This window comes from Cherax quadricarinatus, chromosome 44, assembly GCF_038502225.1.
Source record: "Cherax quadricarinatus isolate ZL_2023a chromosome 44, ASM3850222v1, whole genome shotgun sequence".
NCBI lineage: Eukaryota > Metazoa > Arthropoda > Malacostraca > Decapoda > Parastacidae > Cherax > Cherax quadricarinatus.
In genome coordinates this window covers 7013093-7032633 of record NC_091335.1, presented here as the reverse complement: position 1 = coordinate 7032633, position 19541 = coordinate 7013093, and the positions used below count along the sequence as shown (strand labels likewise).

At 46.8% G+C, this 19541-nt stretch overlaps 1 protein-coding gene across 2 annotated transcripts in view; it reads left to right on the top strand.

Annotated features, from left to right (window-relative positions):
• Positions 1-19541, top strand: part of LOC128697476 (snake venom 5'-nucleotidase-like) — a 108680-nt gene that overhangs the window by 74718 nt on the left and 14421 nt on the right. For both annotated transcript variants that reach the window (XM_070094052.1, XM_070094053.1), the window contains 3 exons: positions 640-837; positions 3722-3923; positions 5290-5487. In XM_070094052.1, the coding sequence (XP_069950153.1) occupies positions 640-837; positions 3722-3923; positions 5290-5487 (598 nt within the window). The remainder of the gene's footprint in view (positions 1-639; positions 838-3721; positions 3924-5289; positions 5488-19541) is intronic.

Sequence of the window (19541 nt, the reverse complement as noted above, 5' to 3'; positions counted from 1 at the left end):
ATCAACTTTTCTGTACTCGACTGAAGAAGCCTATTGTGTAGGCGAAACGTTTCAAAATAAAGATACCTAAACGTTGCATATGTGTCTTACCTAACAACCTGTCGGTATTTTATACCATTTTAATGTTCAATGCAACAGTTAGGTATCTTTATTTCGAAACGTTTCGCCTACACAGTAGGCTTCTTCAGTCGAGTACAGGAAAGTTGATAGAAGCAGCCTCCTCCTGCTTCACCTCACCTCACTACAGTATATAAGCCACGTCTACGGCTCTATGCTGTACATTCTACAAGATTGATGGACTGAACACATCGACTCCAGGTTGAGGGACTGATTACCTCATTCTCCTCCTCTCCTTACGCCTTCCTCTTTGTATTGGACTGATGAAGCCACTGTGTGGCGAAACGTTTCCTGAATAAAGATTCCCATATGCTGCATAAGTGTCTCAATCTTCAGACTTGGACCTGCCTCGCATGGGCCAGTAGGCCTGCTGCAGTGTTCCTTCGTTCTTACGTTCTTATGTTCTTATTACACCTGATAATGTTGAAGTGATGTATGTATTAATGAATGAGAAGCACTGAGTAGGCCTACTGGCCCTACAATGGTCAAGGCCTCTTTACTGAGATGTCCCTATTTCAACAGTCGCTGGGGAACCACGAGTTTGACGACGGTGTGGGGGGCATCGTGCCCTTCCTTGAGAACATTACTTTTCCGGTTTTGGCTGCCAACATTGACGACTCTCTGGAACCTTCCATCCAGGGCAAGTACCACAAGTCCGCGGTCTTCACCTTGTCTGGCCGCAGTGTGGGTGTTGTAGGCTACATTACTACAGAGACCATGGTAAGTCAACACCAGCAGTGTGGGTGTTGTAGGCTACATTACTACAGAGACCATGGTAAGTCAACACCAGCAGTGTGGGTGTTGTAGGCTATATTACTACAGAGACCATGGTAAGTCAACACCAGCAGTGTGGGTGTTGTAGGCTACATTACTACAGAGACCATGGTAAGTCAACACCAGCAGTGTTGGTGTTGTAGGCTACATTACTACAGAGATCATGGTAAGTCAACACCAGCAGTGTGGGTGTTGTAGGCTACATTACTACAGAGACCATGGTAAGTCAACACCAGCAGTGTGGGTGTTGTAGGCTACATTACTACAGAGACCATGGTAAGTCAACACCAGCAGTGTTGGTGTTGTAGGCTACATTACTACAGAGACCATGGTAAGTCAACACCAGCAGTGTGGGTGTTGTAGGCTACATTACTACAGAGACCATGGTAAGTCAACACCAGCAGTGTGGGTGTTGTAGGCTATATTACTACAGAGACCATGGTAAGTCAACACCAGCAGTGTGGGTGTTGTAGGCTACATTACTACAGAGACCATGGTAAGTCAACACCAGCAGTGTTGGTGTTGTAGGCTACATTACTACAGAGACCATGGTAAGTCAACACCAGCAGTGTGGGTGTTGTAGGCTACATTACTACGAAGGAACATAGATAGAAGGGACCAGGAACGAAGGAACATAGACGGAAGGAACCAGGAACGAGAGAACATAGATGGAAGGAACGAGGGAACATAGATGGAAAGAACCAGGAACGAGGGAACATAGATGGAAAGAACCAGGAACGAGGGAACATAGATGGAAGGAACCAGGAACGATGGAACATAGATGGAAGGGACCAGGAACGAGGGAACATAGATGGAAGGGACCAGGAACGAGGGAATATAGATGGCAGGGACCAGGAACGAGGGAACACAGATGGCAGGGACCAGGAACGAGGGAACATAGATGGAAGGAACCAGGAACGAGGGAACATAGATGGAAGGGACCAGGAACGAGGGAATATAGATGGAAGGGACCAGGAACAAGGGAATATAGATGGAAGGGACCAGGAAGGAGGGAACATACATGGAAGGGACCAGGAAGGAGGGAACATAGATGGAAGGGACCAGGAAGGAGGGAACATAGATGGAAGGGACCAGGAAGGAGGGAACATAGATGGAGGGGACCAGGAACGAGGGAACATAGATGGAAGGGACCAGGAACTAGGGAACATAGATGGAGGGGACCAGGAACGAGGGAACATAGATGGAAGGAACCAGGAACGAGGGAACATAGATGGAAGGGACCAGGAACGAGGGAATATAGATGGAAGGGACCAGGAACAAGGGAATATAGATGGAAGGGACCAGGAAGGAGGGAACATAGATGGAAGGGACCAGGAAGGAGGGAACATAGATGGAAGGGACCAGGAAGGAGGGAACATAGATGGAAGGGACCAGGAAGGAGGGAACAAATATGGAAGGGACCAGGAACGAGGGAACATAGATGGAAGGGACCAGGAACTAGGGAACAAAGATGGAAGGGACCAGGAACGAGGGAACAAATATGGAAGGGACCAGGAACGAGGGAACATAGATGGAAGGGACCAGGAACTAGGGAACAAAGATGGAAGGGACCAGGAATGAGGGAACAAATATGGAAGGGACCAGGAACGAGGGAACATAGATGGAAGGGACCAGGAACTAGGGAACGAAGATGGAAGGGATCAGGAACAAGGGAACATAGATGGAAGGGACCAGGAACAAGGGAACATAGATGGAGGGGACCAGGAACTAGGGAACAAAGATGAAAGGGACCAGGAACGAGGGAACATAGATGGAGTCCAGCACCTCAGATGCGTCACAGACGTCAGGAAATGCGCCTACACTGCAGGGAGGGACAGGAGCTAGGGCACAACACGCTACAACTTACACTTCTCGCAACTTGACAAAACAGAAACGCGAGATATATCACGTCTCCTGAGCTCAGGCTTAATCATTCAGGTAATTACACACACAGATGAGATATCATGTGTGTGTGTGTGTGTGTGTGTGTGTGTGTGTGTGTGTGTATGTGTGTGTGTGTGTGTGTGTGTGTGTGTGTGTGTGTGTGTGTGTGTATGTGTGTGTGTGTGTGTGTGTGTGTGTGTGTGTATGTGTATGTGTGTGTGTGTGTGTGTGTGTGTGTGTGTGTGTGTGTGTGTGTGTGTGTGTGTATGTGTATGTGTGTGTGTGTATGTGTATGTGTGTGTGTGTGTGTGTGTGTGTGTGTATGTATGTGTGTGTGTGTGTATGTATGTGTGTGTGTGTGTATGTGTGTGTGTGTGTGTGTGTGTGTGTGTGTGTATGTGTGTGTGTGTGTGTGTGTGTGTGTGTGTGTGTGTGTGTGTGTGTATATGTGTGTGTGTGTGTGTGTGTGTGTATGTGTGTGTGTGTGTGTGTGTGTGTGTGTGTGTGTGTGTGTGTGTGTGTATGTGTGTGTGTGTGTGTGTGTGTGTGTGTGTGTGTGTGTGTGTGTGTGTGTGTGTGTGTTGAACGTGTCGGTTCATCTTAACAAAAGTTACATGACCTTGATCTGTCACATCTCACTCACAAGTTGCGACTTGTCGCAGCTTCCACTACGTCAGTGTCTCGTCTGACGCAACTCTGCTGCTCTGACACTACCTGCCAGAGTAGCGTTTCCGTCTTTTTATTCGTGGACGGAGGCTCGGGCCTCCAGCACCTGACATAACCAATAAAAGTATTCCGAGAGTGTAATATCTCTACGAGTCACTATGACATGCAACTCTCTTGTCACCTCCTGGTTCCCTTCCAACATTTTCTACAAACTGTTATTTAAACATAATCATATCTTCCACTTCTCCAGTCATATTGTGTCCTTCTGCCACCCTGGCAGGTTATCGCCACCCCTGGCAGACTGATCATCACCGACGAGGCAGCAGCAGTGCGAGCAGAGGCCAGGAAGTTGAAGGAACAAGGAGTGGATATTATCATTGCCTTGGGTCACTCTGGCTACAGGAAGGACATGGAGATCGCTAAGGAAGTGGAGGAGGTGGATGCAGTGGTGGGCGGACACACCAACACATTCCTGTATACCGGTGAGTCTTGCTGGATCCTCTTGTACGTAACTCCTCACTCTAACCTGCAATGTATTATACTACGATTAATATCTCGGAAAAATCTAACTTTCTTTACCCGTCATACTCCATCACACAGGATGGTTCCACCTGTCATACTCCATCACACAGGATGGTTCCACCTGTCATACTCCATCACACAGGATGGTTCCACCTGTCATACTCCATCACACAGGATGGTTCCACCTGTCATACTCCATTACACAGGATGGTTCCACCTGTCATACTCCATTACACAGGATGGTTCCACCTGTCATACTCCATTACACAGGATGGTTCCACCTGTCATACTCCATCACACAGGATGGGTCTTCCACACACAGCCCGACTTATCACATTCAGAATATGATAAGTCTCCAGTTCCTCTTGATAACCCTCTCTTGAACACCTTAGTGAAAGCTTCCACTCAATACCGCAGGTTATCTCAGAGTTGCACCGTTATGGTCATCCCTGAATCAGGGTTGGAAATGGGAATTACGCCGGACAACGTACCCAAACTGTTCTAATCTCTCGAGATAGTCCGCTGGAGAGAGACTAGTCTGAGGTGTATGTTTTACTGTATCACTTGATTACATCGTCTAGTGGAACACTTGATTACATCATCTAGTGGAACACTTGATTACATCATCTAGTGGAACACTTGATTACATCGTCTAGTGGAACACTTGATTACATCGTCTAGTGGAACACTTGATTACATCATCTAGTGGAACACTTGATTACATCATCTAGTGGAACACTTGATTACATCATCTAGTGGAACACTTGATTACATCGTCTAGTGGAACACTTGATTACATCGTCTAGTGGAACACTTGATTACATCGTCTAGTGGAACACTTGATTACATCATCTCCAGCTCTGCTGGAAGAAAACCCTTATAACCGTCGCAGATACTGAAGTCACGATGGAATATTTACAAGATCTACATCGTTGTTAGGTAAGACACATATGCAACAGTTAGGTATCTTTATCTCGAAATAAAGATACCTAACTGTTGCATATGTGTCTTACCTAACAACCTGTCGGTATTTTATACCATTTTAATGTTCAAGATCTTCATCACATTACCGGAGTCTCATGGCTCAGGCTGACACATTTCACTGCTTCGTGCACGAAATTCTTCCTGTGTGATGGTGTTTGACATGAAACCAATGCTGTGTGATGTTACACATGAAAGGGAGGCATTATAACACCTGTAAATAAGTTGAGGTAGGACACCAACTCTTAGCCTGTAAAGGAATCGTGAAAAAGACACTTTCCCAATAACATGTTTGAGGGACACCCAAATATTGCCACTACTGCCTTGTTTGTGTACTGCCCTCAGGTACGACCCCCTCTACGGAGCCCAAAGTAGGAGCGTACCCGACGATAGTGAGACAGAGCTCGGGCAAGCAGGTTCCCGTGGTACAAGCCTACGCCTTCGGAAAGTACCTGGGCAGGCTGGTGCTGACCTTCAACGAGAGAGGCGATGTCAGTGCATGGAAAGGCAACCCTATCCTCTTGGATAACACCATCCCACAAGGTTAGTGCATCCCTACACATGTGAACAAGTGCATATATTTATGTATATTTATGTTCACATTTATCTCGGAACAGAGGAGGCTCGAACCTACGACCTTGGAGACGTAGTACGCAGCTCTGGAGCAAACACCTAGTTTACTAGCCGCCACAGTTACGTGTGGCCTGGCTTGGTATGTTTAGTACTACGTACTTTATCCTCAGGATGGTGTCCCATAACTGCGTTGGTAGCGCACCCAGCTCACACGTTGTGGTCTGTGGTTCGATCCCCGGTATGGGTGGAAACATTCGGGTGTGTTTCCTTAAGACACCTGCTGTCCACATTCACCTAGCAGCAAAATAGGTGCCTGGGTGTTAGTGAACTGGTGTGGGTTGCATCCTGGGGACAAAATTGATCTTATTTACCTGATATGCTCTACATAACAAGCAGTTTTGTATACAGTAGTATGTCACTGATGTCAGCTATGGTCTGTATACCTTGTACATGTACTGGTAGAAATACAGATAATTACAGTAGGGAGCTCAGGAGCAGACGCCTGGTTCACTAGTCACCACAGTTACGTGTGGCATATCTAGGTGTGTCTAGTACTGCGTACTTTGTCCCCCAGGGTCATAGGTTCGATTCTCCTGTACTCTGAGAGGGATGTTTGTAAATATCTGGCTTGCTTTACCAAGTATAAGCATATATATTTATATAATTTTATGGTGAGTGTTGTGTTGTAACATAACCAGAGTGATGCTCACAGCAGCCACGCTCACGTCTCTCTCTAATAGCGTCAACTGAGGTAATTCTTTATGATAACCCGCCTGTCTTACTCCTGTTATCTTGCTGTCTTCCTATGAGATATCTCTTTCGTATGCTTCCTTTATTTTACTTTCTTATTTCTTTCTTCTCCATTCTTGTGTCCTCTTTCTCGTTTTTATACACTGAATATGCAAAGTTGCATATATATATATATATATATATATATATATATATATATATATATATATATATATATATATATGTGTGTGTGTGTGTGTGTGTGTGTACTCACCTATTTGTACTCACCTATTTGTGGTTGCAGGGGTCGAGTCATAGCTCCTGGCCCCGCCTCTTCACTGGTTGCTACTGGGTCCTCTCTCTCCCTGCCCCATGAGCTTTATCATACCTCGCCTTAAAACTATGTATGGTTCCCGCCTCCACTACGTCACTTTCTAGGCTATTCCACGGCCTGACTACTCTATGACTGAAGAAATACTTCCTAACATTCCTTTGATTCATCTGAGTCTTCAACTTCCAATTGTGACCTCTTGTGTCTGTGTCCCATCTCTGGAACATCCCGTGTGTGTGTGTGTGTGTGTGTGTGTGTGTGTGTGTGTGTGTGTGTGTGTGTGTGTGTGTGTGTGTGTGTGTGTATTAATGTTTGCAAATATCGCGAGGATGGGTATCTAGTGCCCCGTGTTCCTGCCCTATCTAGCTGATGCCCCACAAACATTGACACTGCACAGCAGATACCCCAGAAAATAGTAGTTAAATTAAGGAGTGGAGAGTCAGAGTGACTGGTGACAGCAGGAAAGTTGCTGGTAGTGAGACGGTGAAGGTTTGAAGACGAGTGAGAGAGGCATTCCCGAGTTAACAGACGGCATCTACCCGATGTAAAGAAGAGAAGGAGAAGAAGAAACAGCAGAAGGAAGAGGAGGAAAAGAAGATAATGCTGATAGACCATCTGGCGGAAATGCTGAGGCATGTTAGTGGCTTTCTATGTGTCTAACAACATTATATTACATGTTAATTACAGTTTATATACTTGAGAAAAACTGATTTTGCTTTTTGATTTCGGTAAACACTGTATCTACGCCCTTGAGTGTGGATGTTACTGATGAGTGAGTCACACTACGAGAAAATTCCCTAGAGCAGTATATACACATGTGACCAGCAGGAATATATGTACACTCACTACAAGTACACCACGATGAACACCTAATTACTGCACACCAGTATTCTCTCACTAGTATAACAGAAGACAGGTAACACTCCTGCTCCAGTAAACACACACCACTAAGTACTATATTAAACTCGCCGTTTTTGAATATCACCGACTGATGATCAGAAAAAACTAGTAACAGAAATGTATAAATCAAAAACCTTGATGTAATTAATGGTATAGAGTATCGACAAGTGGACGAGTAAGATCTACGATACCTGGATATCTTTCTTGTGGAGAGGTATCGCTTAAGTAACAAGCTGCTTCTGTTGACTACGATAGTGATTTTAATATTAATACGTATAGGGGGCTAAAGGTATATAGTTGGTGCATATGTATCTTGCAGCGTGTGAGGCCAGCACTGTGTACACAGCAGTGATACTGGTCCTGTGAGGCCAGCACTGTGTACACAGCAGTGATACTGGTCCTGTGAGGCCAGCACTGTGTACACAGCAGTGATACTGGTCCTGTGAGGCCAGCACTGTGTACACAGCAGTGATACTGGTCCTGTGAGGCCAGCACTGTGTACACAGCAGTGATACTGGTCCTGTGAGGCCAGCACTGTGTACACAGCAGTGATACTGGTCCTGTGAGGCCAGCACTGTGTACACAGCAGTGATACTGGTCCTGTGAGGCCAGCACTGTGTACACAGCAGTGATACTGGTCCTGTGAGGCCAGCACTGTGTACACAGCAGTGATACTGGGTGTGTGAGGCCAGCACTGTGTACACAGCAGTGATACTGGGTGTGTGAGGCCAGCACTGTGTACACAGCAGTGATACTGGTCCTGTGAGGCCAGCACTGTGTACACAGCAGTGATACTGGTCCTGTGAGGCCAGCACTGTGTACACAGCAGTGATACTGGGTGTGTGAGGCCAGCACTGTGTACACAGCAGTGATACTGGGTGTGTGAGGCCAGCACTGTGTACACAGCAGTGATACTGGGTGTGTGGGGCCAGCACTGTGTACACAGCAGTGATACTGGTCCTGTGAGGCCAGCACTGTGTACACAGCAGTGATACTGGGTGTGTGAGGCCAGCACTGTGTACACAGCAGTGATACTGGGTGTGTGAGGCCAGCACTGTGTACACAGCAGTGATACTGGGTGTGTGATGCCAGCACTGTGTACACAGCAGTGATACTGGTCCTGTGAGGCCAGCACTGTGTACACAGCAGTGATACTGGGTGTGTGAGGCCAGCACTGTGTACACAGCAGTGATACTGGTCCTGTGAGGCCAGCACTGTGTACACAGCAGTGATACTGGGTGTGGGAGGCCAGCACTGTGTACACAGCAGTGATACTGGGTGTGTGATGCCAGCACTGTGTACACAGCAGTAATACTGGGTGTGTGATGCCAGCACTGTGTACACAGCAGTGATACTGGGTGTGGGAGGCCAGGACTGTGTACACAGCAGTAATACTGGGTGTGTGATGCCAACACTGTGTACACAGCAGTAATACTGGGTGTGTGATGCCAACACTGTGTACACAGCAGTGATACTGGGTGTGGGAGGCCAGGACTGTGTACACAGCAGTAATACTGGGTGTGTGATGCCAACACTGTGTACACAGCAGTAATACTGGGTGTGTGATGCCAACACTGTGTACACAGCAGTGATACTGGGTGTGGGAGGCCAGGACTGTGTACACAGCAGTAATACTGGGTGTGTGATGCCAACACTGTGTACACAGCAGTAATACTGGGTGTGTGATGCCAGCACTGTGTACACAGCAGTGATACTGGGTGTGGGAGGCCAGGACTGTGTACACAGCAGTAATACTGGGTGTGTGATGCCAACACTGTGTACACAGCAGTAATACTGGGTGTGTGATGCCAACACTGTGTACACAGAAGTAATACTGGGTGTGTGATGCCAGCACTGTGTACACAGCAGTAATACTGGGTGTGTGAGGCCAGCACTGTGTACACAGCAGTGATACTGGGTGTGTGAGGCCAGCACTGTGTACACAGCAGTGATACTGGGTGTGTGAGGCCAGCACTGTGTACACAGCAGTGATACTGGGTGTGGGAGGCCAACACTGTGTACACAGCAGTGATACTGGGTGTGTGAGGCCAGCACTGTGTACACAGCAGTGATACTGGGTGTGTGAGGCCAAAACTGTGTACACAGCAGTGATACTGGGTGTGTGAGGCCAGCACTGTGTACACAGCAGTGATACTGGGTGTGTGAGGCCAGCACTGTGTACACAGCAGTGATACTGGGTGTGTGAGGCCAGCACTGTGTACACAGCAGTGATACTGGGTGTGTGAGGCCAGCACTGTGTACACAGCAGTAATACAGGGTGTGTGAGGCCAGCACTGTGTACACAGCAGTAATACAGGGTGTGTGAGACCAGCACTGTGTACACAGCAGTAATACTGGGTGTGTGATGCCAGCACTGTGTACACAGCATTAATACTGGGTGTGTGAGGCCAGCACTGTGTACACAGCAGTGATACTGGGTGTGTGAGGCCAGCACTGTGTACACAGCAGTGATACTGGGTGTGTGAGGCCAGCACTGTGTACACAGCAGTGATACTGGGTGTGGGAGGCCAACACTGTGTACACAGCAGTGATACTGGGTGTGTGAGGCCAGCACTGTGTACACAGCAGTGATACTGGGTGTGTGAGGCTAAAACTGTGTACACAGCAGTGATACTGGGTGTGTGAGGCCAGCACTGTGTACACAGCAGTGATACTGGGTGTGTGAGGCCAGCACTGTGTACACAGCAGTGATACTGGGTGTGTGAGGCCAGCACTGTGTACACAGCAGTGATACTGGGTGTGTGAGGCCAGCACTGTGTACACAGCAGTAATACAGGGTGTGTGAGGCCAGCACTGTGTACACAGCAGTAATACTGGGTGTGTGATGCCAGCACTGTGTACACAGCAGTAATACTGGGTGTGTGAGGCCAGCACTGTGTACACAGCAGTGATACTGGGTGTGTGAGGCTAGCACTGTGTACACAGCAGTGATACTGGGTGTGTGAGGCTAGCACTGTGTACACAGCAGTGATACTGGGTGTGTGAGGCCAGCACTGTGTACACAGCAGTGATACTGGGTGTGTGAGGCCAGCACTGTGTACACAGCAGTAATACTGCGTGTGCGAGGCCAGCACTGTGTACACAGCAGTGATACTGGGTGTGTGAGGCCAGCACTGTGTACACAGCAGTGATACTGGGTGTGTGAGGCTAGCACTGTGTACACCGCAGTGATACTGGGTGTGTGAGGCCAGCACTGTGTACACAGCAGTGATACTGGTTCTGTGATGCCAGCACTGTGTACACAACAGTGAAACTGGGTGTGTGAGGTCAGCACTGTGTACACAGCAGTGAAACTGGTTCTGTGATGCCAGCACTGTGTACACAGCAGTGATACTGAGTGTGTGAGGCCAGCACTGTGTACACAGCAGTGATACTGGTTCTGTGATGCCAGCACTGTGTACACAGCAGTGATACTGGTTCTGTGATGCCAACACTGTGTACACAGCAGTGAAACTGGGTGTGTGAGGTCAGCATTGTGTACACAGCAGTGATACTGGGTGTGTGAGGCCAGCACTGTGTACACAGCAGTGATACTGGTCCTGTGAGGCCAGCACTGTGTACACAGCAGTGATACTGGGTGTGTGAGGCCAGCACTGTGTACACAGTAGTGATACTGGGTGTGTGAGGCCAGCACTGTGTACACAGCAGTGATACTGGGTGTGTGAGGCCAGCACTGTGTACACAACAGTGATACTGGGTGTGTGAGGCCAGCACTGTGTACACAGCAGTGATACTGGTCCTGTGAGGGCAGCACTGTGTACACAGCAGTGACACTGGGTGTGTGAGGCCAGCACTGTGTACACAGTAGTGATACTGGGTGTGTGAGGCCAGCACTGTGTACACAGCAGTGAAACTGGGTGTGTGAGGTCAGCACTGTGTATACAGCAGTGATACTGGGTGTGTGAGGCCAGCACTGTGTACACAGCAGTGATACTGGTCCTGTGAGGCCAGTACTGTGTACACAGCAGTGATACTGGGTGTGTGAGGCCAGCACTGTGTACACAGCAGTGATACTGGGTGTGTGAGGCCAGCACTGTGTACACAGCAGTGATACTGGTCCTGTGAGGCCAGCACTGTGTACACAACAGTAATACTGGATGTGTGAGGCCAGCACTGTGTACACAGCAGTGATACTGGGTGTGTGAGGCCAGCACTGTGTACACAGCAGTAATACTGGGTGTGTGAGGCCAGCACTGTGTACACAGCAGTGATACTGGGTGTGTGAGGCCAGCACTGTGTACACAGCAGTGATACTGGGTGTGCCAGGCCAGCACTGTGTACACAGCAGTGATACTGGTCCTGTGAGGCCAGCACTGTGTACACAGCAGTGATACTGGGTGTGTGAGGCCAGCACTGTGTACACAGCAGTGATACTGGGTGTGTGAGGTCAGCACTGTGTACACAGCAGTGATACTGGTCCTGTGAGGCCAGCACTGTGTACACAGATGGGGTTGTAGGCGCCCTTATAAACACAAACATTAAAAATCAGGAACGTGACGATAAGCTGTCCAATATACAAAAAGAGTTAGAAACAGAAATACAAATAGCTAGAGCTTCATTTAAGGTTATTAATATAATATTCAAGAGGTTGCTAGTAGAATTGCAGTAAATCAACCATTCAAATCATTATGAAGCTGTGTGTAGTCTGTGGTCAGTCAAACAAACGGGCTACCACATGGATAAATTGTCATTTTTGTGGAAATTGGTGTCACGCTCCTTGTGCAGATATCCCAGAACTAGCTACAAGCAGTATTAAAACAGAGAAGTGTTTCTGGGTATGCCCAAATGAGGAAAATCTGTGGACTAAAAGCACAAGGGTATTAAAAGAGGACAACATCAAAGCTGCTTTCATAGAAAACCTGGAAGCTTTCTACAACAGATGGGAACATAAAAAGTCCGGGCTGAATGGTACTGCCCTTGATACTGGCCATGTAGTCACAAACTGTAAGGCTGGAGGTGATGTCCTGGGAGACAGTAATAGTAAAGCTGGAGGTGCTGTCCTGGGAGACAGTAATGGTGAAGCTGGAGGTGCTGTCCTGGGAGACAGTAATGGTGAAGCTGGAGGTGCTGTCCTGGGAGACAGTAATGGTGAAGCTGGAGGTGCTGTCCTGGGAGACAGTAATGGTGAAGCTGGAGGTGCTGTCCTGGGAGACAGTAATGGTGAAGCTGGAGGTGCTGTCCTGGGAGACAGTAATGGTGAAGCTGGAGGTGCTGTCCTGGGAGACAGAAATGGTGAAGCTGGAGATACTGTCCTGGGAGACAGTAATGATGAAGCTGGAGATTTTGTCCAGGTAGTCGGGAATTATACGCAGGAAGGAATACATATGAATGACCTCATAGGGGACAGGAGCCATAGTAGGGAAACAAGTGTAGTCAAAGATAAGATAAAACCAATATTGCAAACTAGAAATACCGCAGGAAATAGCAAACAAGAGGACTCCAATAGCAATAGTGAGGATAAATTACCAAAAACAACTGGTGGGAGCTCCATTGTTGGTGCTAGGGAGGATAGAAGTAAGACAGGGAAACATGCACCAACAGGGAATACAGTCACAGAAACCCAAGGCAAGCGGAAACCAAGCCTGTGCACATACTATGCACTTGGTATCTGCTGGCATGGGAAATCTGGAAAAACAGATGGGACGTGCAACTATGACCACCCTAGAAAATGCCATGCCCATATGACAACAGGAAAATGCAAACTCCCTTCCTGTAAGCTTTTTCACCCTGAAATGTGTACCTCTTCAGTACAGGAAAGACTGTGCTATAACTTAAATTGCCAGGCATACCATCTAAAGGGGACAAAAAGATACAAAACATCCAGGCCATGGGAAAACCTGGGTAGCCACAGCCACTCAAGAGGGAGAGGTTTTTTAGTGCCAGGAAGGAAAAAAAAAACTGGCAGGAAATGGCAGAAATCGTACACCAAATCCAGTCATTCCTGGAGTGGAACCACAGTCGATGGCCTCCACTCCAAACCAACAGATACAGATACTAATGCCGGAAAAAAAATCCCCCCCCCCAGTACCAACAATACCACCAGTCCGATAACATTCTTCTTTGCAAATATACAGGGTCTAAAGCCAGCAACAAACAACAAAATACCTTTCATCCGTGGACTGCTTGCAGAGGCAAAGGCAATGTTCGCGGCTTTCACTGAGACCCACATAAAGGATCACTTGGACAATGAAATATGGATCCCAGGTTACAACCTATACAGATGTGACAGAGTGAACAGGCAAAAGGGGGGGGTTGGCCTGTACATTGCAGAGTCACTTGTTTGCACAGAACTGCTTAATGCCTCAAATGACGTAGTGGAAGTTTTAGCAGTAAAGGTCGAGAACCAAAACCTAGTCATTGTGGTAGTCTACAAGCCTCCGGATGCAACATCCCAGCAATTCCAGGAACAGCTGTTAAAAATTGACCACTGTCTGGAAAATCTTCCAGCTCCTGCACCCAACATCTTGCTCCTGGGGGATTTCAACTTAAGGCACCTAAAATGGAGGAATATAGCAAATAATATTGTTGCAGTAATAACACCAGGAGGCAGCTCTGATGAAAACTCACACTCACACGAGCTTTTAAATCTCTGCACAAAATTCAATTTAAACCAGCAAATAATAGAGCCTACTAGACTGGAGAATACACTAGACCTCATATTCACTAACAATGATGATCTGATAAGAAATGTCACCATATCAAAAACAATATACTCAGATCACAACATAATTGAGGTTCAGACATGTATGCGAGGAGCCCCAGACCGACAAAATGAGACTAGTCACGAGGGAGCATTCACCAAATTCAACTTCAATAACAAAAACATAAAGTGGGACCAAGTAAACCAAGTCCTAACCGATATAAGCTGGGAAGATATACTAAGCAACACAGACCCAAACTTATGCCTAGAACAGATTAACTCGGTGGCACTCGATGTATGCACAAGGCTTATTCCTCTAAGAAAAAGGAGGAGTAGATGTAAAATAGAAAGAGACAGGCGCTCCCTTTACAGGCGACGGAAAAGAATAACAGAGCGGCTAAAAGAGGTCAATATATCTGAAATGCGCAGGGAGACACTGGTCAGAGAAATAGCAAGCATCGAACTTAAGCTAAAAGAATCCTTTAGGAGTCAGGAATCGCGGGAAGAACTAAAAGCTATAAATGAAATCGAAAGAAACCCAAAGTATTTCTTCTCCTATGCCAAATCAAAATCGAGAACAACGCCCAGTATTGGGCCCCTACTTAAACAAGATGGGTCCTACACAGATGACAGCAAGGAAATGAGTGAGCTACTCAAGTCCCAATATGACTCAGTTTTTAGCAAGCCGCTAACCAGACTGAGAGTCGAAGATCAAAATGAATTTTTTATGAGAGAGCCACAAAATTTGATTAACACAAGCCTATCCGATGTTATCCTGACGCCAAATGACTTCGAACAGGCGATAAATGACATGCCCATGCACTCTGCCCCAGGGCCAGACTCATGGAACTCTGTGTTCATCAAGAACTGCAAGAAGCCCCTATCACGAGCCTTTTCCATCCTATGGAGAGGGAGCATGGACACGGGGGTCGTCCCTCAGTTACTAAAAACAACAGACATAGCCCCACTCCACAAAGGGGGCAGTAAAGCAACAGCAAAGAACTACAGACCAATAGCACTAACATCCCATATCATAAAAATCTTTGAAAGGGTCCTAAGAAGCAAGATCACCACCCATCTAGAAACCCATCAGTTACACAACCCAGGGCAACATGGGTTTAGAACAGGTCGCTCCTGTCTGTCTCAGCTACTGGATCACTACGACAAGGTCCTAAATGCACTAGAAGACAAAAAGAATGCAGATGTAATATATACAGACTTTGCAAAAGCCTTCGACAAGTGTGACCATGGCGTAATAGCGCACAAAATGCGCGCTAAAGGAATAACAGGAAAAGTCGGTCGATGGATCTATAATTTCCTCACTAACAGAACACAGAGAGTAGTCGTCAACAGAGTAAAGTCCGAGGCAGCTACGGTGAAAAGCTCTGTTCCACAAGGCACAGTACTAGCTCCCATCTTGTTTCTCATCCTCATATCCGACATAGACAAGGATGTCAGCCACAGCACCGTGTCTTCCTTTGCAGATGACACCCGAATCTGCATGACAGTGTCTTCCATTGCAGACACTGCAAGGCTCCAGGCGGACATCAACCAAATCTTTCAGTGGGCTGCAGAAAACAATATGAAGTTCAACGATGAGAAATTTCAATTACTCAGATATGGTAAACATGAGGAAATTAAATCTTCATCAGAGTACAAAACAAATTCTGGCCACGAAATAGAGCGAAACACCAACGTCAAAGACCTGGGAGTGATTATGTCGGAGGATCTCACCTTCAAGGACCATAACATTGTATCAATCGCATCTGCTAGAAAAATGACAGGATGGATAATGAGAACCTTCAAAACTAGGGAGGCCAAGCCCATGATGACACTCTTCAGGTCACTTGTTCTATCTAGGCTGGAATATTGCTGCACTCTAACAGCACCTTTCAAGGCAGGTGAAATTGCCGACCTAGAAAATGTACAGAGAACTTTCACGGCGCGCATAACGGAGATAAAACACCTCAATTACTGGGAGCGCTTGAGGTTTCTAAACCTGTATTCCCTGGAACGCAGGAGGGAGAGATACATGATTATATACACCTGGAAAATCCTAGAGGGACTAGTACCGAACTTGCACACGAAAATCACTCACTACGAAAGCAAAAGACTTGGCAGACGATGCACCATCCCCCCAATGAAAAGCAGGGGTGTCACTAGCACGTTAAGAGACCATACAATAAGTGTCAGGGGCCCGAGACTGTTCAACTGCCTCCCAGCACACATAAGGGGGATTACCAACAGACCCCTGGCAGTCTTCAAGCAGGCACTGGACAAGCACCTAAAGTCAGTTCCTGATCAGCCGGGCTGTGGCTCGTACGTTGGTTTGCGTGCAGCCAGCAGCAACAGCCTGGTTGATCAGGCGCTGATCCACCAGGAGGCCTGGTCACAGACCGGGCCGCGGGGGCGTTGACCCCCGAAACTCTCTCCAGGTAAACTCCAGGTAAACAGCAGTAATACTGGGTGTGTGAGGCTAGCACTGTGTACACAGCAGTGATACTGGGTGTGTGAGGCCAGCACTGTGTACACAGCAGTGATACTGGGTGTGTGAGGTCAGCACTGTGTACACAGCAGTGATACTGGGTGTGTGAGGTCAGCACTGTGTACACAGCAGTGATACTGCGTGTGCGAGGCCAGCACTGTGTACACAGCAGTGATACTGGGTGTGCGAGGCCAGCACTGTGTACACAGCAGTGATACTGGGTGTGTGAGGCCAGCACTGTGTACACAGCAGTGATACTGGGTGTGCGAGGCCAGCACTGTGTACACAGCAGTGATACTGGGTGTGTGAGGCCAGCACTGTGTACACAGCAGTGATACTGGGTGTGCGAGGCCAGCACTGTGTACACAGCAGTGATACTGGGTGTGTGAGGCCAGCACTGTGTACACAGCAGTGATACTGGGTGTGTGAGGCCAGCACTGTGTACACAGCAGTGATACTGGGTGTGCGAGGCCAGCACTGTGTACACAGCAGTGATACTGGGTGTGTGAGGCCAGCACTGTGTACACAGCAGTGATACTGGGTGTGTGAGGCCAGCACTGTGTACACAGCAGTAATACTGGGTGTGTGAGGCCAGCACTGTGTACACAGCAGTGATACTGGGTGTGTGAGGCCAGCACTGTGTACACAGCAGTAATACCGGGTTCTTCACCAAACTGGGCAAGAGCTGCGCACTCTTGCAGTCACGATGTTGTGAATTTTAAGAGGCACGTCAGTACCTCCGTCTTCAAATAACATGTTCATTTTCCACTATAATCTACCTTGTCCATAATTATTATCACATTTGCTTTGTCTGTTTCGTAAGGTGAAGTCCAGAATCTTTACTTAATTCATGGTATAACTTAACAAATCTTAGATCACAATTGTTGTTGTAGAGGTGTGAGCAGCACAGTTGTCCTCAAAGATTTGTTAAGTTATACCATGAATTAAGTAAAGATCCTGGACTTCACTTTACGTAACAAACAAAGCAAATGCGATAGTAATTATGGGCAAGGTAGATTATAGAGGGAAGATAAACATGATATTAGAAGACAGGGGAACTAACGTGGCTCTTTACTCTCCGTCAAACTCCTATCATTTCTCTCACGGATCATGCACGTACCTCTGACCTCTTCTGCAGCCTTGTTATGGAAAGCTTGGGTGTGGTTACTGTCAGGTTCTCGTTACAAGTGTCAAGTGGCGGGTCACCTTAGGTCATTCAGAGGCCAGTAAGGTCACTCATTTACAGTCGTGCGCCACACAAGGCACCATTTGGAGGCTGGGCTGGCAGCAGGTAACCTTATCTTTTAAAGGAAAAAGAAAGGGGTGGAATATTTCATCAGACTGTTTGCCGTTTTGGTGTTAAGGTTGTTAAGGGCCACTAAAGCTTACGCCGTAATGTTTGCAGTGATGTTTATATATTGTGGATAGTTTAAATTGTCTGAGGTTTGCAGTTATAGAAAGTAGTCCTCTTTTAAGCTATGGTCAGAGTGGTTATATTAATCGTGGCAGCATCTGCCTTTCTAAATATGACCAAGTGGGATTTCTTTAATCTCGGATTAGTTTTAATAATGCTCGTTCAAATAGGTCTTTTTTTATTCCCTGGTTAAATAACAAATTATATCTCGTCACCCTCACATACCTGTGCCTGTATTGAGTGAGGATGTGTGAAAGAGGGAGTGTAAAAGAGTGTGAAGGAGAGTGTGAGAGTATGAGTGTTAGAAAGTGTAAGTGTAAGGAAGTGTGAGAATGAGAGTGAGTGAATGTGAGGAAGATTATCTCAAGTTGGCAGTACAGGACCAGTCAGTCCTCTCCCCTACAGTGAGGTCCACAGTAGTTCGGAGGTACCAAGATTTAAGTTGAGTGGTTCTACACAGTAGCTCGGAGGTACCAAGATTTAAGTTGAGTGGTTCTACACAGTAGCTCGGAGGTACCAAGATTTAAGTTGAGTGGTTCTACACAGTAGCTCGGAGGTACCAAGATTTAAGTTGAGTGGTTCTACACAGTAGCTCGGAGGTACCGAGATTTAAGTTGAGTGGTTCTACACAGTAGCTCGGAGGTACCAAGATTTAAGTTGAGTGGTTCTACACAGTAGCTCGGAGGTACCAAGATTTAAGTTGAGTGGTTCTACACAGTAGCTCGGAGGTACCAAGATTTAAGTTGAGTGGTTCTACACAGTAGCTCGGAGGTACCAAGATTTAAGTTGAGTGGTTCTACACAGTAGCTCGGAGGTACCGAGATTTAAGTTGAGTGGTTCTACACAGTAGCTCGGAGGTACCAAGATTTAAGTTGAGTGGTTCTACACAGTAGCTCGGAGGTACCAAGATTTAAGTTGAGTGGTTCTACACAGTAGCTCGGAGGTACCAAGATTTAAGTTGAGTGGTTCTACACAGTAGCTCGGAGGTACCAAGATTTAAGTTGAGTGCTTCTACACAGTAGCTCGGAGGTACCAAGATTTAAGGGCTACGTTGTTCCCCTTTCTTCAAATAACATGTTCATTTTCCTACTATAATCTAATTGTCCATAATTATTATCACATTTGCTTTGTCTGTTTCGTAAGGTGAAGTCCAGGATCTTTACTTAATTCATGGTATAACTTAACAAATCTTAGATCACAATTGTTGTTGTAGAGGTGTGAGCAGCACAGTTGTCCTCAAAGATTTGTTAAGTTATACCATGAATTAAGTAAAGATTCTGGACTTCACTTTACGAAAACAGACAAAACAAATGCGATAGTAATTATGAACAAGGTAGATTATAGAGGGAAGATAAACATGATATTAGAAGACAGGGAAACTCACGCGCCTCTCTCTCTCTCTCTCTCTCGTAAACACCACTAGGAGAAGCTATTAAACCGACAGGCTGATAAAAAAACCACTGGCAAAAATGGAGACCTTAACTGCGGTTAAGTTGTAAACCAA